This window comes from Typopeltis vanoorti, chromosome 8 (genome assembly GCF_054136105.1).
Source record: "Typopeltis vanoorti isolate ZY-2024b chromosome 8, IOZ_Tvanoo_1.0, whole genome shotgun sequence".
Taxonomy (NCBI): Eukaryota; Metazoa; Arthropoda; class Arachnida; order Uropygi; family Thelyphonidae; genus Typopeltis; species Typopeltis vanoorti.
In genome coordinates, this window is record NC_143556.1 from 101,519,163 (window position 1) to 101,545,653 (window position 26,491).

Below are 26,491 nucleotides of genomic sequence, written 5' to 3' on the forward strand. Positions count from 1 at the left end.
TAATATTGCAAAATGTAAAGTCATGCACTTCAGGTTGAAAAGGTTACACATGGTGTATCATATTGATGGTACTGGATTACAGGAAATTAGTGAGACTAGGGACTTAGGGATAATGGTGGACAGAAAATTGAAGTTCATAGGGTGTACTGCAAAAGGCTATGATTCAGTCGCATCTTGACTACTGTGCACAGATTTGGTCACTTGGGTTTCTTAGGGACCAGAGGTGGTAGAGAAGATTCAGAGATGAGTGACAAATCTTGTGATAGAACTGTGGAATGCTTCCTATGAGGATAGGTTGAAAGTTTGTCGGTTACAAAATTTAGTTGATAAGGAGAAAAGAGGGAGACATGAGAGAAACATTTAAGATGTTAAATGGGATTTATAAAATTAATGAACAAAAAAATTTTTCAATATATGTCATCAGAGAACTAGGGCCATCCGTAGAAGTTATGTAAGCGTGTGGTTAGTAGTGGGTGTGTGGACCAGATTTTTTGCATGGAGAGTGGTGAATGAGTGGAATAGTTTGCCAGAATTAGTTGTGAGTTCCCTGACAGTGATGACCTTAAGCAGAGGTATGATAGGTTTTGTGTATATAATAGTTAGTTTGGGTCTCCCACAATAAGTCTCAGGACCCCATACCATATAATAATAATAATAATTGTTGATAAAATATTCTGAAAGTTTATAAAACCATATATCTAAAAAAAAAATGAAATCTTTCTTGACAAAATGTTTTACTAATTGCAAGTCACATCTTGCATTGTATTAGAATCATTTAACTTAATTTCCATCACAAAGAGAAGCTTTAATTTGTTGACCAGTATGATAATTCCTGTATAATTGGCAGAATTTAATGAAATTTAGGATTACTGTTCAAATTTGTTGCATTATTTCAGTTGCACTGTAAATGAAAAAATTAACTAAAAGAAAATTGTATGCACTCCATACAATTGAAAATTGAAATTTGCTCTCAATTCAAATGTTGGGATAATGAATGCTTTGAGTTTTTTTGTATGTGATGCTATTCATTTATTTATGATGGTCTACAGTCATTTTCTTACTGTTTTTTTTTTTTTTGCTAATTATGATGTTTTGGCATATGATATTTTTTTATCCATGTACTAACTAAATTTTACTATGTGCACCTTGTAGTAGTGAAAGATAGGAAGAATGTATTATAGCAGCTTCCTTGAGCACAGTCTTATCATTTATTTATTTCATATGGGATTTACCCCTTTTCTCACCCATACTTTTAGGATGGGTTGAGCCCTCCTAATGAAGGATTAAGCATGTATTTTATGACTGTAGATCCATGTGTGTGTGTGTGTGTGTGTGTGTGTGTGTGTTGTGTTCACAGGGCCAGTTTGGCTATTCTGAGGGATGAAAAACCTGAGTTTCTCGGTAAAAAATCCTCTACATCCTCAAAATCCCCCCAGATAAAGGTTCCTCACACCATAGACAGGAATCGAACCCAGGTCTTTCCAACCAAAGGTCTTCATCTATACTGACTGAGCTATGGAGACTCTAGTCTTATAATGATGTACATTCAACGCAGGTAATATGTGTTCTGTTTGTTCTGGCAATGCCTATATGTGAACTAAACATACGGTAGTGTACTTTTTCTGAACTATCATGGCAAGGGAAAAGAATTTATATTGATGCATGCTTTTGATAGAAACCAATGTAAAGATAATGTGCATAACATGGGATATCTCAGGGGGAGATGAGTATATATATATATATATATATCACAGTGTACACTTTTTTCCCCTTGAGAAAAAAAAGTTGTATGGAAGAAGAAAGCACATTAAAATTATAGATAAATAACAGATTACTTACATTTCCTGATGTTTTTATTATAAAGAAATATAAGGGTTCTTTGAATCTATCAAGCTAACACATTACCACATTACTCGCTGTTGACCCTTCTTCCTTGATATCTATATATGTGTGGATTATTAATTAATTTAGAAGTATTTATTTTCATTCATTAACGATATCTATGTATTTTATTGCCAGGTATCTGCTACTGATCCTGACTGTGGAGTAAATGCAATGGTAAATTATACTATGGGCGGTGGAAAAGGCACACCATCTTTTTTGGATTTCAGCGTACAACATGTTAGTGGAGATATATGTATAGCTAGACCTTTAGATCATGAAACAAGGACCTCCTATGAAATACCAATATTAGCTACAGATAGAGGTACCATGAATATAATTCCTCTTTTGGTTACAAGATTTATTCTTTTACAAAAATTTACTCTTTTTATTTTGTATTACTTTTACTTTTTTGTAATATTTCTACAAAGGTTTATATACTCTTTTCTTTTTACATAACAAAGTTATAACTGTTAATAAAAAAAAAATCTTCATAGAGTCAAACAGACTTGCTGCAAGAGGTTTCACTCAAGATATGTAACATACTGAATTTTTAAGTCATTCATCCTCTGGTATTCACAATACATTCCAGCAATGCATTATGAAATTCACCCACAACTCTTCATGCAAGAAGTCTATTCATTACTCTCTTATTCATCACATCTTATACATTTTCTTGGAATAGACTCTTACCCTCCACTTATTTCCTCACCAACTTTAACATGTCTGTATCACATAATCTGTTTTCTGCCTATATACTAATTCATTTATATAGCCATTTACATTTTTCAACCACTTCCTATAACCAACATTCAAATCTGAATCCCAGTATTGTTTTAGTTACTCATCTCTGGATCATCCAGAGTTTCATCATCATCACAATTGAAATCACTTGATTATATTTGCACATGGTCAAGTGATTTCCTCCTATCTATTCTTAATTTCCGTATTGCAGATATCATCTTTAAACACTCTCCTTTCAGCATCAAGTTATTTTGCCTCTTTACAAGGCCTTAACAGAACATATCCTGGACAATTGTTTGCAGATCTGATCTCCTGGTTCCAGTTGTAGTGGACAGGGTGCAAAAGAGAATATTATTATTATTATTATTTCCCAAGACCTCATGGAGTCAAAGACTCATCTGGGAGGTCCTTTTATCACACACACACATATCATCATACCATGTCTTAAACACACTCAAATTCTTTGCAGACACCACACTCTCAGGCAAGGCATTCCAATCATTCACAACTCTGCACAAAAAAAAACCTGCCTCTCACTCTCTTACTCACACCCTCTTTATACAGTTTCCAGGGATGACCTCTGGTTCTCCCCTGATCTCCCACTATTCTCTGTAGAACGTCTCCACCATTGATCTTATAACAACCCCTTACCAACTTGTAGGCCTCTATCATATCTCCCCCTCTTCCTTCTCTCCACCAGACTCTGCAAATTACATCTTCTCAATCTTTCCTCATACTCAACATTCCAGGGGTCAGAAACTACCTCAGTCACCTTTGGACCCTTTCCAACACCTCTTTATCCTTCTGAAAACCCGGTGACCAAATCTGGGCACAATAGTCCATGTGTTGCCTAATCAAAGCCTTATACAATGAAACAAGAATCTCCCTACTTCTACACGTCAGTGTCCTTCGCATCATTCCCAGAAGTCTTTGTGTTGTCTTCACAATTTTGGCGATGTGGCCCCTAAATTTTAGATCCTTATCCACTATCACCCCCAGATCTCTTATTTCCTCTACCTCCAACGATATATTCTCACCAAGCATAAATTCTGCATCCCATCTTTGTTTTCCAAATTTTAAAACCTTACATTTTGCAACATTGAACTCATCCCCATTTCTGTGCCCAATCACTCAATCTATTCAAGTCTTCTTGTAATGCCACAACATCTTCACTACTCTTTATGGTTCGTCCCAACTTTGCATCATCTGCATACAACTGAATATCTCCATCCAAATCTTCGCCAATATCATTAATATACAAGTTAAATAGTAATGGACCTAAAACAGACCCCTGAGGCACTCTACTAGTGACTTTCCTTTTCCTGGATATCGCACCCCCATACACAACTTGTTGATACCTATCAGATAGCCAGTCTCCAATCCAATGCACTAATCTAATATCCAACCCCATCTGCTCTAGTTTGACTGTCAACTTATCATGAGGTACTCTATCAAAAGCCTTTGTGAAATCCAAATATATTACTGTGTATCCTTTTCCTCTGTCCAAGGAAGCAGTCACTTTATTGTAATAAGTAAGTAGATTACTAAAACATGACCTCCCTTTAGCAAATCCATGCTGTCCATCAAAGATAATACCATTCTTGTCAACCTAACTCTGGATCCTAGTTCTCACAAGCTTCTCCAACAACTTAACCACAACACCTGACACACAGATAGGCCTATAGTTTGATGCTTGAGTTTGATCACCTCCTTTATGAGGTGGCACAATCTTGCCCTCCTTCCACTCCTTAGGAACTTGACCAAGTGCAAAACTCATGTTAAAAAAATAAGTCAAGGCATGTGTCAACTCCCTGGCACATTCCTTCAGAATATGCAGTGATATGTTATCAAGTCCCACAGCCTTATTTACATCTAGCTTACTCAACTCTCCAAACATCTCTTACTCACTTACAGTCAGTCTCTCCTCCCCATCATCAACTGCTCTCAATCACTCCATGAAGTCGCATTCACAAGATTGAAAGATCTTTATGAACTGCTCATTAAGTATCTCCACAACACATTCTGCAATAGCTGTCTTTATACCATTTTCTCCAATCAATTTCATCATTCCATAGTCATTCTTTATTTTGCTGGCTACATATCGAAAGAACTCCCTAGGATTATTTTTGGCTTCATTAGCTAACTGCTGTCCATACCTCTCTTTTGCTACTCTCACCAACCAAGTCACCCTCCTTGCCTGGTCTTTAGACCTCATGAAATTGGTTATTTCCACTGCTCTTATGGTGCCTCCACAATGCCCTTTTTCTCTGTATCGCATGCTTAATCTCTTTATTCATCCATCTCACACCTACCGTATTTACCCTTCGCACCCTCGGAATACATTTAAACATTGCATCTACTAGATAGTTTTTGAAAATCCCCCAAGCTGCATTGATCTCTTTTCCAGCTAACTCCTCATTCCACACTACACCTGCAAGCTGTCTCCTGAGCTCTTCATAATCACCCCCCCCCCTGTAGTTCCACATATATCCTTTTCTCACAGGGGTCCTTGCACTGCTGGCAACCACCCAGGTAATCACCTCATGGTCACTGTCACCAATTGGTGGATGATTTGACACCTCATTTATAATTACATCCTCTGATGAGATGACTAAATCCAAGACTCTTAATCCTTGTGTGCCCTCTGTTACTGTCTGAGGTAGTTATCCCTAAAAAACTCAAGAAATTCATTTTATTTACTTCCAGTTGCTATCTCATCATTCCAGTCTATATTGCCATAATTAAAATCACCCATAATGATCACCCTTTTCTTATTTGCTTGGCTAATTTGACTATACATTTCACTATCACCACCATCCACATTACCTGGTCTATAACAACATCCCACCAAGTATTTCAATCCATTCACCTCTATCTCACACCATACTGCCTCAAATTCACCTCTATCTCACATCATACTGCCACTGGCACTATTTCTGTCTTGCACCTCTACTTTGTATGGACATAACTCTTTCTCTATCATCAATAGCACTCCCCTCCCTTTTTACCCCTTCTGTCTTCACAAAGCACATCATAACAATCCATCTCTATTCCTGTCAGGATGTCATCCTCTTCCAACCATGTCTCACTTATTCCGACAATCTTTGGATGAACAGACACAATTAGTGCAACCATTTCATCTGCCCTGTTTCTTATACTTCTAGCATTTGTATACGAACACAACAGCTCATTTCTGGATCTACAGCTAGTTCCACTGATACCACTCACTCGATGTGATCTCTCCATGCTCGATTGGGGCCATTTCCCTTTCTGCTTCTTCATTTTAGAACCCTTTTCAATTCCAACTGTTTCCTCTTGATCCCTGGTCATCCCATTCCTTTCCTGCCTACACATGCTCTCACCTCCTCTTGGAGCATCCACCTTTCACACGCTGTGTACCCCTTCAACCCTGAGCCTCCCCATTTCCCTGCTCCTCTTGCACACCCATTTTTCTCATTTTCTATACTCATACCACTCACTTCCCGATTCATATCCACCTCTTCAATCTCTCCTGTCTTACTCTCCTGCTCTTCCATGTCACTTCCCGATCTGATTCATTCTCTCTATTCACTTCTCTACCTTCCAGCAGCAGTCTCTCCAAGCGACTCACACCATAACCACTCAAATGCAGTCCATTGCTCCCATACAGCTCACTTCATCCCTCACTCATTCCACACATTAACATCAGCAAACAGCTGTCCATCAGCTGTTTCCTGATGATGGTAGTCAGATCCTTCATCAGCTGTTTGCTGATAAAGGAGCTGACTCCTGTCAGATTCTTCCAGTTGTCATTATATAAGATTGTATAACAATGGACCAATAACTGATCCCTTGGGTATACCAATGATCCCCTTAATATTGGGAGAGGACTATAGATATCTTGATAAGATGACATCTGCATTCCTCTCCACTGTATAAGCATTACCTCAGAAACCAGAAGACCAGATCCAGGCATAATAGTCCAAGTGGGTTTGTATTAAGGCATTATAAAGAAGCAAAATGACTTCCTTATCTTTACATGTCAGCATCAGTTTCAGCATTACAGTTTTCTTCAGAGTTGTAATTACAGTCTTTGCTACATGTAACTTGAGCTTTAACATCCTATCTACTGAAATTCTGAGATCCTTAGCCTGATCAGGTTCTTCTATCATAATCCCACCAATATAATATGCTATTGGTGGGATTATGATAGAAGTACTATCAGAAGAAATACTGGTAACATTATACTGTAACATTAAAAATGCTTCAAGTCAGTTGCATTCTTGATTATCCTACCTATCTTTGCATCATCATCAGCAAACAGCTGTCCATCAGTTGTTTCCTGATGGTGGTAGTCAGATCCTTCATCAGCTGTTTACTGATAAAGGATCTGACTCCTGTCAGATTCTTCCAGTTGTCATTAATATAAGATTGCATAACAATGGACCAATAACTGATCCTTTGGGTATATCAATGATCCCCTTAAATCTTGAAAACTCACTTCTCCATACACTGCTTTTTTTTTCTTTTTTTTTATAATATCTGTCTGTCAGTGATCCTCTTATCAAAACTAGCAGTTTTTAATACACTCTTATATCTGCAACAGTCTTCCATGCTGTATCCTGTTAAAGGTCTTATCAGAGTCCAAAAGTATCATAGTGTATCCATTCCCCTTGTCTAATTCAACTGTGACATTTTTGTAAAATGTTAGCAAGTCATTCAAATGTGACCATGGTCATTTCAAAGTATAGATTTTATGTCAACTCATTTTTGTATGCAAGCTCTTACCAGCTGTTTCAAAATCTTCACCACCACCACTCCAGAGATACTGATAGGTCTATAGTTTGATGCATCAATCTTTTCACCATCCTTGTGTAGTGCAATTATCATGCATTCTTTCCCCCTTCCTTGGAATCTTCTTGATGAAAAGACTCAAATTATACTGTGCCTTTGACCTGGTATAATCATACCCAAATTATACCAGGCATAAGGCACAGCCATTTCAGCTGAACACTCTTTTAGCATTTGTGCTGATAGGCTATCATACCCAATTACTGCATTCTTATTCAGTTTGTGCAATGACTCTAATACCTCCTCCTTATACACTTTCATTGCTTCATTCAATTTAGAGGTAGCATTGAGCTTGATGTTGCATACACCAGATATTGTTAGCAAAATGGTCTCATTAATTTGAACAATCTCTTTCTGCATCTGCCACACACACACACACACACACACACACACACACACACACACACAACCATCCATATTCAGTAGTATCATTCTTCCATATTCATTCTTTCTTTTACTTACAACATAGCATCAGAATTGTTTAGCTTACGGAGCAGTTTCTTTTCATACTCAAACTTAGCTTTCTGTACAATATTTATAACTCTTCTGATCTGCACATTATCATTTCATAATTGACATTATCTTTATGCACATGCTATTCATTCCACATCACTTTCTAAGATCACTGGCCAATCAGACACAGAACAACCTCTTTAACTTAACCCAAAAACCTTATGATCAGGTCTAACACTCTTTGACCTCAAGTTTCATCTATCACATGCTGTTTTGAGGAAGGATGTCTCACAGCAACTCAAAAATTTGGCTCCATTCTTCTCGTGAGATTTCATCACATCCAGTCAATGTTCGGATATTTAGTTACCCATGATGATTACTCATTTAACACCCATCAGGTTGATTTGGTAGTGCATTTTATCATCACCTCAAGCAATTCATTGAACAAGCTTTAAAAAAACAAGCTCTCTCTCTCTCTCTCTCTCTCTCTCTCTCTCTGTGTGTGTGTGTGTGTGTGTGTGTGTGTGTGTGTGTGTGTGTGTGTGTGTGTGTGTGTGTGTGTGTGTGTGTGTGTGTGTGTGTGCGTGTTACAAGTCTCATTTTGTACTCTCTGATGATGTCTCTGTAACTGATATGAAATACTGGACTAATGCTGTTTCATCTCCATTAAACTTTCCTCGTGAGTTATTCCCAGCACTTAAGCCTTAACACATGGATAAGTGTTATCGAAATCTTAGCAAACAGAGCTAAAATCATCTTCTTAGACTACACTATCCTCTCCACTGAAATCAATCATATCTTTTTTTTAGTGTATCCTTCACAAAATCAACAGAACTCTTTACCCATTCCCCAAAACTTAGAGCAAAAAAAGACCATTGCCATCCCTTACATCCAGAGTATCTGAGAAATAATTTCACATGTTCTGAAAAAGGCATAACACACACAGACCTCTTCAGATCATACCAAAAATTATTTATACTTATCTGCTCACCAGAAGATTTTTTTCATCATCTAGATCAGTGTTTCCCAAACTTTCAATACTCACATTCCCTTTTAAAATTTTAATAACATTAACATACCCCCTCTCTGCAGAGGCAAAGGCAGTTTAAGAGAAGTTATAATAATATTTCTTTCAAACACAAATAATTATAAAGTTATTTATTTTTAATATTTACATTATAATAAATTACAGATATGTGAAGCAATTTTTTTAATTATTAAATACATTCTAGTTATATGAATCCAATATGCATATAGTATAAACAAAAAGTTGGAAATTGTTTCTGTTAGGAAGAAGTTAGCTTGGTGAAATCTGGTTCTTTGTTATTCTTAGCCATAGATAGGTCGCCAAGTCAAGAAGACTTTTTTTTTTTTAGGTCCACAATCACAGAAAACCCAACTTCACAAAGATATGAATAGTGAAGGACAGAAGATATTTCCAAGCTGTTTCTGAAAAAAAACTTATATATTGGGATGTGAATAATAATGAGAATGATTTGAACTGTACTATCTAGTACAGTTCAACAAACAACTGCACTATCTAGTTGTTTGTTGGCAATGCCAGACTGGGAAGGACTGTTAATAAAGGATGCAAGAGTCCTGAAAGATAGTAAATATACTGAAATTATGGTCAGAGGATAATGATTTACAGTTTGATCTTTCTTATTTGATCTTCTCTGTCTTAAAATTTTCTTACTGAACTTTGTTGGATTCACTTACTATCTTTCTCTCACTCTCCAAGTTCTGATAACTACTCTGATCTCTTTGATTATCTCTAGAGTGATTTTTCCAAACATTGAGGACATCTTCCTTGAGCAATTCAGCATCCACAGCTCAGCTGTCTTCTCATCTCATTTTCAATCAGTTTGCTAAGAATGTTTAGGTATTTACTGTTAGAAATGACCTGATACAGATTGTCCCTCTACTCTCTAGAATACTAAATAATCCTCACCAGTTTATCCTACAATCTTTGACCTTTGTTTAAAAGCTCTTCTACTAACACAATTTGGAGTAAAGTGGATGACAAACAATATTAAACAGGAATTGCATGCAAACAAGAGGCTATGGAAGAGATATAAGGAGACAGGTGAAGAGAAGATGCATGAAGAATATAAGACACATGCCAGAAGAGTGACTAGTGTGGTAAGGAAGGTGAAACTGGAATATGAGAGGAGATTGGCCATAAGATCCAAAGGAAATTCTAGGGAATTTTTGAGCTATGTGGCCAGTAGGAGGAGAAATGACTGTGAAAGAATGATATTGTGGGATAAAAATGGGAATAGAGTGACTGATACAGAGAACATAGTGGAATTGTTCAATGAACACTTTATTGAAGTATTTCATCCTGGAGGAGTCAATTTTAATGCTAGAGGGATAGGGCAGGTTCGAGGTTTAGAGGTATAGGAGGAGAGTGTGTTTCAGATACTGAGTACTCTGGATGACAGTAAAGCTTTGGGACTGGATGGTATTTTACCACGAGTTTTGAGAGAATGTGCTAGGGAACTGACAGTGCCTTTAACCTGGCTTTTCAATGAAAGTGTGGTTGCGGGAAAGGTGCCCAGGGAATGGAAGGAAGGTAACATAGTGCCACTGCATAAGGGTGGTAGCAGACTGGAAGTGTCTAATTATATGCCAGTTTTCGTGTCATCAATAGTTGTTAAGATCTTGGAGAAAGTAGTGAGGGACTGTATAGAGCATTGGGCAGATGAAAGTAATGTTATCTGTGAGAGTCAACATGGATTTGTGAAAGGGTGCTCTTGTTTTAGCAATATGCTAGCCTTTTATAATAAAGTTTCAAGAACATTAGATGAGGGAAAGGCATATACTGCAATTTTCTTAGACTTAGCGAAGGCATTTGACAGGGTGCCACATGATAAGCTGATATTTAAGTTGCAGCACATGGGTCTGGATGTCAGATTGGTCAACTGGATTCAGGAATGGCTGTCTGATAAGTATCAGAGAGTTGTATATGGTGGAGCAGTTTCAAGGAGGCAGAGGGTTACAAGTGGGGTCCCACAGGGCTCAGTACTAGGACCTATATTGTTTAACCTTTATATCAATGACATTGCCAGTGGATTGCAAGGGGATATTCAGTTGTTTGCGGATGATGCAAAGCTGGGAAGGATTATTAGTAATAGTGCAGATGTGGTAGCCCTGCAAGAGGATTTGAATATGCTAGATTGATGGGCAAATGAATGGTGGCTGTCAGTTTAATGCAGCAAAATGTAAGGTCTTGAGGTTTGAGAAACATCGATGGGATGCTGCATACTCTATGGAAGGAGTCATAATGGAGGAAGTAGGGGAGACAAGAGATCTGGGGTTGATGATTGATAGAAACCTGAAATTTAGGGGACATATTGCAAAGGTGGTGAAGGTAACACAGAGGATTGCTGCAATTATGAGAAGGACACTGACCTGCGGAGATAAAAGGGTTATCATTCCATTGTATAAGTCTCTGATCAGACCACACTTAGACTATTGTTCTCAGATTTGGTCCCCACGATTTGAAGAGGATAAATTAACTGTGGAAAGAGTACAAAGACGGATGTCAAAGATGGTTTCAGTACTGTACAACAATAGTTATGAGGATCGGCTGAGGGAATGTCTCCTTCTTCTATCCACCAAACTGCAGAGTTTGGTGGATAGAAGAAGGAGAGGTGATATGATTGAGACTTTTAAACTGTTGAGAGGTGGTTACAGGGTTGACACTGGGGTGTTGTTTCGCTTGGTTGAAAACAGCAGGAAGGAGTGATGACAAGAGGCCATCCGTAGAAGTTACGAAAGGAAACTGTGAGCAAGAGGGTGAGGAGTGGTTTCTTTGCAAGGAGGGTGGTTGAACCATGGAATGCATTGCCTGATGGAGTGGTGAGAGTGAGAACAGTCAATGAGTTTAAGGACTGGTATGATAGACTTTGTGTTTCTTAGGAGGGACCTCACCTCGATGAGTCTTGACAGACTTTATGTTCTTAGGAAGGACCTCCCACGATGAGTCTTTTGACTCCATGGAGGCCTGAATAATAATAATAATAATAATAATAAATACACTGTAGATATCAAGTTCTCCTCTTGGTAACTCAGACCATATGTTTGTCCAAGTTTTGTTTACTACAGAACACCCCTTACCCATCTCCTCTCCTTTGGCATTACAAGAGTACAAATGGGACTACCTCTGTGACTTTTACTTCTCTTTTATGTGGACTGATTGCTGTATTCATTCTTCTGATCTAAATTTCTGCTCCAATAGAATAACTGAAATAATTCTTACTGAAATGGAGATCTTTGTTCCTTAAAATGTTCAAAATTTCGCAAGCTGCTTGAAATCAAAACTCCTGCTTCACATTGCTTACACACACACATACAGAATTTTTTTTAAAAAAATGAACAAATTCAAATCTAAATTTGAGAACTCTAATTGCAAGAAACATTCTTCTTATTTAAATGGCAGTCAAGCCTTCTGATCCCTTGCAGATTCCATTGGGCACAACTTTTGTGTGTCCATGTGTCAACCTTTCTCTCATCCAGATTGTACTATTATAGCAATCCCAAAAAACAAGGCTGACCCATTGGAATCCTTCTTCTCCAACTACTGCTTTGATGACAAGGCAAAATACTCCACACTTTAATAAGAGAAAAAAAAAGACATGCAGTGAAAAAGAAATCAGAAGAATTCTGAAAGCTTAGACATCAACAAGTCATCTGACTCTGCTAGTGTCCCTAATAATGTGTAAAAAAATTATAGACAAGGTCTATAATTTTTTTACACATTAATAAAATAATAGCCAATTTTATTCACCATGCTGAGGCCCACATGCTAATTGGTGATCAGCAGTATGTAATTTGCCACTCTTGATCTTTAGATCTCAAACCATCACCATTCACCTTTGGGCAAAAGCCATGGAAATGTTTAGAGAAATCTGGTTATACTGGTTATACTGAGCACAGAAGCCTGCTCAGAAAACTACCATCGTATGGTGTGCCTTCTACATTTTGCAAATGGGACACTGGCTCTTTCTCTCTCTCTCTCTCTGATCATTCACTACTGTTGTGTTGTGTTGTGTTGTGGCTTCTCCTCAGATTTCCTCTCCAAGCCAGACTACTTAAAGGCTTTGTACTTTCATCCACTCTCTTCCTCTTGTATATAAACAACCTTCTCTCACTGACATTTCATCCTATCCATGGCTTTTGATGATACTGGTACACTCCATTCTTTTTCTTCATTTGACAAATCTTGTGATACACAATCATTAGAAGATTCAAGATCTTTGTTAAATGATGCCTTAAATTCTGATTTCCTTGTTCTACTTTAAAGGGGAAAGCATAAACTTGTTAACTTCAGTGCTAGCATAATGAAAGGCCAGTCTTATATTTCTTGCAAGAGAGAGAGAGAGAGAGAGAGAGAAAGCTCTTACTTATTTTCACCTACCTCTGACAACATCCAGATCATCCTCTCAAGTTTGCATTTTGTTTTGAGCTGACTTAGACTTCTAGCAAAAGCATGTCTCAACCACTGTTGGCTGAGATGTGTTTCTTCAGCCTCTAAAACACCTAAGATTTTATTTTCATTTATTTATTTTTTTATGCTCAATAATAAGGAGTTCTTTCGATATGCAGCCAGCAAAAGAAAGAATTATTATGGAAGAGGGAAATTGATTGGAGAAAATGGTATAAAGACAGCCGATGCAGAATGTGTGGTGGAGATACTTAATGAGCATTTGATAAAGATTTTTCAATCTTGTGAATGTGACTTCATGGAGGGATTGAGAGCAGTTGATGATGGGGAGGAGAGACTGACTGTAGGTGAGCAAGAGATGTATGGGGAGTTGAGTTAATTAGATGTTAATAAGGCTGTGGGACTTGATAATATATCACCACGTATTCTGAAAGAATGTACCAGGGAATTGACACATGCCTTGACATATTTTTTTAATATGAGTCTTGCACTTGGTCAAGTTCCTAAGGAGTGGAAGGAGGGCAAGATTGTGCCACCTCATAAAGGAGGTGATCGAACTCAAGCATCTATAGGCCTATCTGTGTGTCAGGTGTTGTGGTTAAGTTGTTGGAGAAGCTTATGAGAACTAGGATCCAGAGTTGGGTTGATAACAATGGTATTATCTTTGATGGAAAGTATGGATTTGCTAAAGGGAGGTCATGTTTTAAGAAAAGGAAAAGGTTACACAGTAATATACTTGGATTTTGCAAAGGCTTTTGATAGAGTACCTCATGATAGGTTGACAGTCAAACTAGAGCAGATGGGGTTGGATATTAGATTGGTGCATTGGATTGGAGACTGGCTATCTGATAGCTATCAACAAGTTGTGTATGGGGGAGCAATATCCAGGAAAAGGAAAGTCACTAGTGGAGTGCCTCAGGGGTCTGTTTTAGGTCCATTGCTGTTTAACTTGTATATTAATGATATAGGTGAAGATTTGGATGGAGATATTCAGTTGTTTGCAGATGATGCAAAGTTGAGACAAACCATGAAGCGTAGTGAAGATGTTGTGGCCTTACAGGAAGACTGGAATAGATTGAGTGATTGGGCACGGAAGTGGGGATGTGAGTTCAATGTTGCAAAATGTAAGGTTTTAAAATTTGGAAAACAAAGATGGGATGCAGAATTTATTCTTGGTGAGAATATATTGTTGAAGGTAGAGGAAATAAGAGATCTGGGGGTGATAGTGGATAAGGATCTAAAATTTAGGGGCCACATCGCCAAAATTGTGAAGACGACACAAAGACTTCTGGGAATGATGCGGAGGACACTGACGTGTAGAAGTAGGGAGATTCTTGTTCCGTTGTATAAGGCTTTGATTAGGCCATGGACTATTGTGCTCAGATTTGGTCACCGGATTTTCAGAAGGATGAAGAGATGTTGGAAAGGGTCTAAAGGAGACTGACGAAGGTAGTTTCTGACCTCTGGAATGTTGAGTATGAGGAAAGATTGAGAAGATGTAATTTGCAGAGTCTGGTGGACAGGAGGAAGAGGGGAGATATGATAGAGACCTACAAGTTGTTAAGGGGTCGTTATAGGATCAATGCTGGAGAAGTTTTACAGAGAATAGTGGGAGATCAGGGGAGAACCAGAGGTCCTCCCTAGAAACTGTATAAAGAGGGTGTGAGTAGGGAAGTGAGAGGCAGGTTTTTTTCGTGCAGAGTTATGAATGATTGGAATGCCTTGTCTGAGAATGTGGTGTCTGCAATTTGAATGTGTTTAAAACATGGTATGATGAGATGTGTGTGTGATAAAAGGACCTTCCAGATGAGTCATTGACTCCATGAGGTCTTGGGATAATAATAATAATAATAATAATAATAATATTGTCTCACCCATACAACTGCTAATACTGTAAAAATCTAAAATCAACTCAGCTTTAAATACTGCTTGCACATTTGGAGTGTTGCACCTAAAACCTGCCTGATAATTTGTGATGCAGTCCAGCAATGTGCAGTCCAATTAACTGGTGATTCACCCCCTCTCTCTCTCTCACTCACTCATTCACTCACATGCATTCACTCTAATCACTGTCTCTCTTTCTCTCTCATGGATTTTCTGTTTCTGCCTTCTGTCCCTTCTGTAGGTATTCTCATGGACTATGTTCTGCTTAAGTGGCTTCCATCATTCAGTCACTTTCTATCAAGAAAGTGTTGAACAGAAGCAGCAGCTTTTCAATGACTATGTAATATGGTAATGATATTGGTGAAGATTTGGATGTGGATATTCAGTTGTTTGCAGATGATGTAAAGTTGGGATGAACTATGAAGAGTAGAGACGATGTGGCCTTACAAGCAGATGTGAATAAATTGATTGATTGGGAATGGGGATGCAAGTTCAGTGTTGCAAAATGCAAGGTTTTAAAATTTGGGAAACAAAGATGGGATGTAGAATTTATGCTTGGTGGGGATATATTGGCAGAGGAAATAAGAGACCTTGGGGTGATAGTGGATAAAGATCTGAAATTTAGGGGACACGTTACCAAAATTGTGAAGACAACATAAAGGCTTCTGGAAATGATGCAGAGGACACTGACTTGTAGAAGGAGGGAGATTCTTGTTCCATTGTGTAAGGCTTTGATTAGGCCACACACATATGGACTACTATGCTCAGATGGGGTCATCTGGTTTTCAAAAGGACAAAGAGATATTGGAAAGGGTGCAGATGGGGGGGGGACTGACTAAGGTAGTTTCTGACCTCTGGAATGTCGAATATGAGGAAATATTGAGAAGATGCAGTTTATAGAGTCTGATGGATAGGAGGAAGAGGGGAGATATGATAAAGGCCTACAAGTTAGTAAGGGGTTGTTATAGGATCAATGTTGGAGAGGTTCTACAGAAAACAGTGGGAAATCTGGGGAGAACCAGAGGTCATCCTTGGAAACTGTATAAAGAGGGTGTGAGCAAGGGAGTGAGAAGCAGGTTTTTTGCATGCAGAGTTGTGAATGATTGGAATGCCTTGCCCGAGCGTGTGGTGTCTGCAGAGAATTTGAGTGTGTTTAAGGCACGGTGTGATGAGCTGTGTGTATGATAAAAGGACCTCCTAGATCAGTCTTTGACTCCATAGGATCTTGGGGTAATAATAATAATAATAATACACACACACACACACTGAAAGTTTAGATAACTCACAATTAATGATTTTATATATGTAGGTGCTAAATCTTTTATTCAGTATAGCTTGCTTTGCAGATGGAATGTATGGTCATGTCATTTCAGATCTGCATCAGGGTAAATTCCAAGGTATCATATTCTTTTCATGCATGTGATGGTATTGGTTTTACTGATGTGTTTTGTGTGTATAGGATGGTAGATGTTATATTGTTAGATAGTTGATGCTAACTTATATTCGGAAACCCACTGATTCATTAGGTTTCTGTATATTGTTATGCTTGTCTTATTCAAGTGGATGGAGTATAAGGTAAACTAGTTAGTATTTAGATTAATATTGTATTGCATGTTTGCTTATTAGGCAATGCTTATGTTATTTATGAATAAATAAGTGATCAGATTAAATGGTCAGACTACATGTTTGCTTAGCTAGTATTTATGTTATTGTGAGTAAATAGGTGACCAGAATAGGTGATACACAAAGCTGTATCATCTGCTTATTGGAAGAGCTTGTGATATTAAGCAGCTATCCATCAGAGGCAAGTGTAATTTCAGAGCCTAGTAAATAAATGAAGAAGAGGGTGATATGATTAAGGCACTTATAAGTTAAGAGCAACTACTTATCAGATGGATATCAGAGGGATTTTTTTCATGGAATGAAAAAAATATAAATGAAAGATCATACCCAATAATTGCATATGGGGTGTTGTGTGTAGGGAAATGAAGAGTGGTTTTTAGTATGGAGAATGGATGCCAGAAAGTGTCACAAGTGCAAGCACTGAATGAATTTACAATCATGAGTAATAGATATGTATCATGGTATTTATAGTGCACTTCTTGCAATATGTCCTTCAACTCGTGAAGGTGTGATGTAATAATAATTATTATTTCACATCATCATAGGCATTTGTTCTGTCTCCATAGCAACAAGTTTAATTTCATTATCTTAATTCCATTCATTTGTACTCCTGACATTTCACTATCCTATCCTGATTTACACTCACATGTAGACCCACACTTCACCGTGCAAGCATTCAAAACCAAAATCGTACAGAATAGATTTGTTAATCTTTATTCCGGGAGTGTGTCATGCCTGTATATATGTGTGTGTGTTCATGGGGCTGGTTTGCCTGTTTTGAGGGATGGAAAACCTGAATTTCTAGGTGGAAAAAACCCTCCACCTCTGTATGAGACCAGCTAACTCGCCATTTGATTGAAAACACCTGATAAAGGCTTCTCATGTCATAGATGGGACTTGAACCCAGGTCTTTCCAACCAATCAGCTCCTAAACCAACTGAGTTATGGAAGCTCTCCTGACATTTCTCAAACCAAAATTTGATATTAATTTTTACCAGTTACAATCTGCCACTTTGACACAAATCATTACTTATACTAAGTAATACTCCATCACCATATCTGCCCTTCAGATAAGGTCAGATATGGTGGTGGAACATTATCAATTATTATTATTTTTGATTATTATTTTTTTGTATATTATCAAAATATGCAAAACTCTGCTACTTCTACTCCTATCAGTATATTATTCTCCATCAACATTGTTTCACTGATCCCAATAATCTTTGGATGAGCTGAGGCTATCCATTCCATCAGTTCATCTCCTTGTTCCTAATACTTCTGACATTTGTATAAAGAAACATCTATACATTGTGAGTGTTTCTACTCCTACTGTTATTTCCTCCAGACTCCATTGGACTCTGCATTAAATTTTCCCAAATGATTCTACCCACAAGAGGACACCCCTACTACCATCCACCCTGACAACTCTAGTTTCCTTGCACTAATACTCTCACTTGCCCAGAACAACATTTCTCCAGATGCCTTCAAATGCAGTCCATTTCTTGCATACAGCTTTCTTCTATCCTCAAATGCACACCAGGCATCCACATAATTCAAACCTTTCTTTTGACACATCTTTGCTGTTATACCACTCATTATTGATGCTCTTCTCCTCAACTCTGTGTTATCATACCTGTGTAACATGCTCTATCTTTCCTCTCACACTCTTCTGCTGTAAAACCTCAAACATTAATCTCAGATCTCTTGCAAGCTTGTTCACACTACTGCTCAGGTCATTCATACACACCATCACAATCATCTCATCTACACTTTCACTTTGCTTAACTGCCATAGTTACACTGGACAATAGACAAATCATTTCTCCAGGCAAGCACTTCTCTGGCATTCTGTTTTGCACTCTGCAAGTCACTTTTAATTTCCAGCACAAGAATAATAAGAAAATAGTTAAATATTTTAATTAAATAAATAAAACAATAATAAATATTAATTATTTTCTTATTATTTTTGTGTAATGAATTAAAACCATTAAAATAAATCAACAATTTTGTTTAAGTATTCTTAATCCAGAAATTCAATCAACTCTATTCAGCTAGGTTTACTGAGAGATAACTTTACATTATTCATTCTGTATAAGTAACGCTTAGACACAGTTGAAAAATATTAACTGAAATAGGTTAACTACAGATATTTTGATTCATGTATCACTATCAGTGTAATGCAGTTGGAAATCAATATGGTGGATGAAATCTCTCCTTATATGTAGTCGTGAGACAAGCAGGTAAAAAACCAGTACTATTAGGATCAGTTGAAGTGTGTGTATGTGATTTTAAAAAAAAATGAAGAGTATGTGTGCATGTAATAAAAACTTGTATAATTAAAGTTTAGTTATTAATAATAATTTCCTAGATTTTTAGCATGGAGAGTTTCATCGTTAAGGTTGCTATTTAGGCAATGCCAAAGTACTTTAAAGAGAACTTTCTTTAAAGAGACACTCATATTTATGGGAACATCTATGTAGTAATTTGGTGTCATTCCAAAGGATCCTGTGGCTAGTATTAGACAGAAGCCTGTCCTTTATTTGGACAGGCCAATCTGTTTGTCCAAACAGATTCACACTTCCTTTTGGAAGTGCATAATGCTATTCATTGGGAGAGGAAGGGGAGTGGTGAGCACCACCCAGATTGGTTTTTAATCTTTATTGAGAATTTCACTGGTTCATTATCCTCAAAATTCCAAGAACTCATGAGTGACTAAAAATAAAAAAAGGCCACTCTCTCTCTCTCTCTCTCTCTCTCTCTCTCTCTCTCTCATATAGCTCAAAAATCTCTCATCTCCACCCAAAACACTATGTCAAACCTGCTCTTCCAGATCAAATATAAAAATATTTCAAAAAATTGAGGTAAAGTGCAGGGATTACCTCTCCAAAAACTATTAGTGAATCTATAGGATCACTCTAAATCTCATTTAGAGTGATCTAAACAATGACCTAAACAGATCATTACTAAACCAAATAAACTCTCAGCATTGGCTCCACTCAATACTACCAAACATAAAACCACTCCATTCCCTGAATCAGTGAAAGCCAGACCTTGAAGAGATAAAAATATAAAAATATCATCAGTTGGAGCTGACCCAGCAAGATAATAAGGTTGAATTAATGTATAACTCATATATTTTTCATATACAAGTAATAAAAAAGGCCTGGTTGGCCGAGTGGTTAGCGTATCCATTCTCCAGCCAAAAGGCTGCAGGTTTGAATCCCGCTATGGGCATGGATGTTTGTGATTATCTGTAAAAAAAATAGTAGTGGTAGTGGTCGGCGGTAGATGGCGTTGGTGTAGTTGATGAAAGTAGAGCAGTTGAACTGAGTGGTGAAGACAGAGAGTTGTGGAGTCGGTGTCCTCCCTCGATGAGTCTTTGGACTCCCTGGAGGTGTCATGTAATAATAATAATAATAATAATAAAGTTTCTAGCATTATTATTAAATACACTGAATTAGAGACAGTTGTAGAAAGTTGCTTCACTTATAAAGTAAGATAACAAGAAATTATATGCTTGGTTTAATCCTTTATCCAAGTGTAAGCAAACAAAGTTTGTGCCGAAGGATTTTCAGAACTGGGGGCAACTCCTATATAGAAGCTAATGACTTCGTATCACTTGCCTTAGTATCCTATAATGTAAAGCACATATCCTTACGGACATGTATAATGCACTACATTATGGGAAGGGTCACAACTCAGACTGGTTTTGACCTTTATTCAGGTGTCATCAATATATACGAGTTGCTCCAGTCCTGAAAATACTTCAGGTGCAAACTTTGTTTGCTTACACTTGGATAAAGGATTAAACTAAGTATATAATTTCTTGGTATCTTTAATTTATAGTATAACCAAGAGTGAATTTTGTTGAAGTAATGCAGCAAAGAATTTTTCAACAACAGCTTCTAAAATCCATAAAATATTGCAGACTGATCACACATGTGCAGACCTTCTCTGTTACTACTGGAGTTTTCATCTTCCCCCTGTTTGAAATTAATGATTATACAGGCTGAGATTGTTCTTGAATATTACTACACTCTGTGCTTAACTCTAAGACAGCTAAAACACTCTGGAATTGACATTCTTTCCATTAAAAAAAGTAAAATTTGGTTCAAAGAAATCTTGAATCTCTTTTGCCGTGCAGTTCCACAGTTGGGTATGGACAACAATATTTTGTTTCATAACTTGATAAAGTTCCATGGGTACCATAACAGGAGAGATCTTGCATGGAGAATTGAATATGGCTGCCTTCCAGTCAATACTATCAAATGGAGGTACTTTAACATCAGAGATCCAATCTGTGACATCTGCTACTGAATGGAAACAATGGAAAATGCATTCTACAGTTGTCCTCTTGCCCTGCGTATTTGGAACAGATTATGTAATGTGTTGGGCATTCCATTACTTACAACAGAACAGGTTAATTTTTTACAATACCCACCACCTCTCAGCAATGGGAAGAGAATTTTGATTTTTATAATTAATGAATTAAAATACCATTTATGGAAGGTTAGAAAGAAACATGGATTTGAAAACCAGCAATATGACATCCAAATGCTTTATAATATTGTACTGTGGAAATTTTATTGTTCAATCAGAAGATTTTTGTGTTTAGAAAGAAGCATTCTAGGAGATATCAAATTAATGACTAGATGATGGAAACCACTCACATTATGCAATATTCACCAGGGGAAGATAAAATTCTGTCTATTCTTGCTTTGAGGGTTTTTTAAATACAGGTACCCCTCGTATAATGCGGATGTTAGGTTCCATAGAAATGCTGCATTATATAAATCGCGTTATGCGAGACTCAGATCACATAGAAAAGTAGGGTTGCTCCGAAATCGTTTTTTTTTGTTGTTGTTGTTATATAAATAGCAATGACATATCCAACAAAAATATATTTTTATTTAATTCAGGTAATTCATGTAAGTTAAGAAAACATATAAACTATGAAACAAATACATAGTATAAAGTTATAAAAAATTTTTTTCCAACATAATCCGGATTCATCTGCATTGAACATCTTGTCTGCATTATAAATGTTTATAAACTTTTAGAGCTTTTTGTTTAATAAGATTTCAATCCAAATTCTTTTAAATGCAATCTTCTATCCAAATCATTAGTGATTTCTCCATTTTTCCCATTAGAATATCGCATACATGAGCAACGCGATTTGCACTTATCGCTGACCCAGCAATAATACTTTCTCAGATTGTATGTTCGTTTTGTTTGATTGTTCAAATTGTTGATTCATTTAAATTCAAAGTCCTTGCAACAACTCCTGGTTTTTCTCCATTTTTTAACTGATTCAGGATTTTAATTTTTTTCTTTGAGAGAAATGAATTTTCTTTTCAATGTTGGTTTTTCCCTTTCGTTGCAGTTTGTGGACATTACTATAAAAATAAATTTTTTACAAAAAAAAAAAGCATTACATATTAATTATGTATGTAACTCACCAGAAAATAAAGTGCTCAGCTTGAGATTAGCACACTTATAATGTGCTTTCCTGGCAGAAAATGAAGACAATTTTCAACAATAAATACTTTATACGGTAAACAATTGACATACATACATGATAAAGGTTATTTCCCCTAATATAAATATGCTACTTATAACTACATGTGCAATATGGGCAGACACAAATTTAACGAAGATAAAATTTGATTTTTAAGTCGCACGGTGAAAAATATATGAAAAGATATGAAGGATTACTACAATTTGTAGACCGTGTTTTTATCAAAACCGTGTTGTATAAGTACTGCGTTGAACACTACAATTTGTAGACTGTGTTATATCGAAACCGCGTTGTATAAGTACCGCGTTATGCAAAGGTTGCCTGTAGATCTATCCTCTTAATTCAATGTGGTCTTATAGTCAATTGCAGAGATGACTGGAGAGAGCAATCCCAGACAGAGAAGGCCAACTCAAGGCAGTTAACTCAGATGGGGCTAACCACTTGGGTATTAGTCATCTTTGCTCTTTAGTTTCAATTGGTTTTTTGGTTGCTCATCTATATGAGATTGGTGAAAAAGAAAAACTGATAGCCTTTGGCTATATGATGATATAAAAGAGCTGAGGCCTTTTCTCTATCTCTCATGCTATCTAACTATCTTTCTTTCTCCTAATACTATCAGGCTCTCTTACACCCCTATACTAACTACTCTAGTCCTATGATGAGCAATCCTATACTTTTTTCACCTCAATGAAAGTCAAAACTGGTCTGGGTAGTGACCCTTCCCATAATACACAGCATTATACAAGGATATGTGCTTTGCATTATGGGATCCTAAGGCAAGGGATGTGAAGTCATTAGCTTCTATATATGAGTTGCTCCAGTCCTGAAAATACTTCAGACACAAACTTTGTTTGCTTACACTTGGATAAAGGATTAAACCAAGAATAGAATTTCTTGGTATCTTTAATTTATAGTATAACCAAGTGGAAAAACTTCAAACAGTTATTTCACTTATTTCCAGGGTAAAGTAGGCTTGCCAAGAAATTATAATACTTTTTAATCCTTTGTCCAAGTGTAAGCAAACAAAGTTTGTGCCTAAAGTATATTCATGACTGAATCATCATCATTCCTTATATGATTCCAAATTTGTATCATCTGCAAATATTATATGCCTCCCTAATAACCATTCACAGTATCATTAATATATGGATTGAATATATATTAATAGCATTTCTTAACCTATTTTCTGATCACATAGAGAAGACTGCAAAATTCCATCGTCTTTCTTTGGTTTGATCTATATGAAAATAGCAAGATACAGAAAACTGTATTGTTTTCAAAACCATATTTAATGTATGCAAATATTATTAGTCTAAATTTACTCTGAATTTTATTAGATGAGTGTAATTAAAGTACAAAGCAATGGAGTTTCTTGTTTTATTAATGCCATTTTCTAACAATTTACTGCATATTTTTTGAACACTAAGTGTTCTGATGTGATTAACTAAAAAAGGAAGCCATCACAAACTTGAAAAAGGATGCAACTTAGCTTTAATGAGTGACAGCAATTCTTATAATTTATAGATGTAAGATAAAAACTATTCAAAGACTGATAGCTTTAAAAAAAACTTGGCATAAAAAACATCTGTACCTTTGTAATGTGTGGTATGCATCACAGCAGGTTTCCTGAGGTTAAGCAGCAGCTGGCTGGTCTGTTACCATGGTTACACTCTCCAGGTAGTTGTCATGATCACTTGATGAATGAATATGATGGATCATCTTCTGGGAGACATTCTTGAGACTGATGATTTAGTGGCTATGATTCAAATAATGTTAAAGGTCATTGATATTAAACTAGAAAAGGAGGCTATGCTTTGTTGGAAATCAAACAAAATTAGCGGCCACAGTTAGTATGTAAGTGTTTGTTGTGACCATGCCTCATAAATCACTGTGTCATAATATGCAGTTGTGTAGTTAACTGTAACTGGAAGATATGCAGACAACAAAGAATTCAGGAGGATTATGGGAAGATAAATGAGCAGTTCAGAGTATATAATGCTTGTTCAGTTTAGTTCAAATATTTTTCATATAACATCATTGAAACATTTCTGTGTCCTCTAACTAGTATCGAAATCTATTGCAGTTAAAAAAAAAAAAAAAAACGTGTCTTACTCACTCTTACTTCCTGATAAATGAATTTTAATGTTTTTAGCTCATAAACATATTTTACCATTTAAGGACTTTTCATAACTGGTAAAATATATAGTTGTTATATGACACATTTGAGGGGAGATGGGGGTGGAGAGTGGGAAGAGATCCTAAGAATAGTGATTTTTGTACTCATAACAACTATAAACATTTGTTACCTGATCTAACAACATATGCTCCAAAGATAAATCTGTAATAGCTTTCCTGGTTTTAAAGAAATGCTTACGTGGTACTTCTGTAAGCCATTTCAGACCTCCAGTAAGCAGTGAGGTGGTCATATGCAGATGAGAAAAATTATTTACTACTTAAGGACTTTCCACAAACATCCATGCCAAACTAGGATTTGAAACACAGCTGATACACATGAAAAAAAGAGACACAGTCCACTTCTCATTACTACCCTTTTTACTTTAGTAGTGAGCTTCCATATTCACCTCACAAAACATCGTTATTCTAATTGTCAAATGAGTCTTATTTAATTCGCTCACTAATTCATCAGAGGATGTAATGGTTAGACGGGTTTCACATTTTCCTCCAGTTGGTGAAAGTGATCATGAAGTAATCACCTGTGTTGTGCCTAGTCATATGCAGGCTTTTGTGAGGAAAGGATATATGTGGAATTATAAGGCTGGTGATTATGACAAGCTTAGGAGACAACTTGAAGCTATAACATGGAATGAGGAGTTGAGCGGTAAGGAAATAAATGCTGCATGGGAACTTAAAAAGAAATACATAACAGCATCAATGTACAAATGTATCCCAAAGGCCAAAAGGCTGAATAAGGTTGGTGTAAAATGGATCAATGTAGAGCTTAAGCATGAAATCTGGAAAAAGAAAGTCCTTTGGAGGAAGTTCAAGATGAATAATGGTAATCAGTCACATGAAGAATATAAAGAACAAGCCAGGAGAGTGGACTCAGTCAGTAAGGAAAACAAAAGTTAAGTATGAGCAGAAATTGGCAAATCAGGCTAAGAAAAATCCTAGAGAGTTTTTTTAAATATGTAGCAAGTAGAAGGAAGAATGATCATGGAAAGATGAAGTTAAGGGATGAAAGTGGTAGAATGGTAACTGCTGCAGAAGACATTGTTGAGTTATTCAGTGATCAATTTATAAGTGTGTTTCATCCTGATCAGGGTGGAATCATAAGGAACTTAAGTGTAGAGGACATAGGAGAGGATAGCTTAATTGTGAGTGAGCAGGAAGTATTTGAGGAAATAAATAACTTTGATGTTAATAAGGTGATAGGATTTGATGAAATATCACCACGCATCTTAAGGGAATGTTCCAGGGAACTGGCAGTAGCATTGGCATGCCTGTTTAACAATTGTTACCATCCTTCCACTCTCTTGAAAGCTTTGCAACAGCACAGCTTCCAAGAGAGTGGAAGGATGGTAAAATTGTTCCACTGCATAAAGGCAGTGATAAGGCTATAGCTTCAAATTATAGGCCGATCTGTATATCTGGAGTTGTGGTGAAGGTCCTGGAGAGATTGGTGAGAAGTAGGATACAGAAATGGATTGATAACAGCTGTATTCTTTGTGGTTATCGGCACAGATTTGTTAAGGGGAAATCATGTTTCACTAACTTATTTATGTACTATAACAAAGTGACAAATACCTTGGACAGAGGAGATGCATATGCAGTGGTGTACTTGGATTTTGCAAAGGCTTTTGATAGACTGCCACATGACAAGCTGTTAATTAAATTGAAGGAGATGGGATTAGATAACAGACTTCTGTGTTGGATCAGTGACTGGCTGTCAGATAGGTATCAGAAAGTTGTATATGGGGGGGTGCAGTATCTCGAAAGAGAAAGATCACCAGTGGTGTGCCACAGGGGTCAGTTTTGGGGCCATTGTTGTTCAATTTGTATGTTAATGATATTGGGTTTGGTTTAACTAGTGATGTCCAGCTGTTTGCAGATGATGCAAAACTGGGGAGAGAGCAATGTACAGTCAGGCTG

General features: G+C 36.8%; 1 protein-coding gene across 1 annotated transcript in view; it reads left to right on the forward strand.

Annotated features, from left to right (window-relative positions):
• The window catches only part of ds (dachsous cadherin-related 1), a 342,130-nt gene that overhangs the window by 127,829 nt on the left and 187,810 nt on the right, over window positions 1–26,491 (forward strand). The window contains exon 2 of the mRNA XM_090396431.1: window positions 2,020–2,206. Coding sequence (XP_090252557.1) covers window positions 2,020–2,206 — 187 coding nt within the window. The remainder of the gene's footprint in view (window positions 1–2,019; window positions 2,207–26,491) is intronic.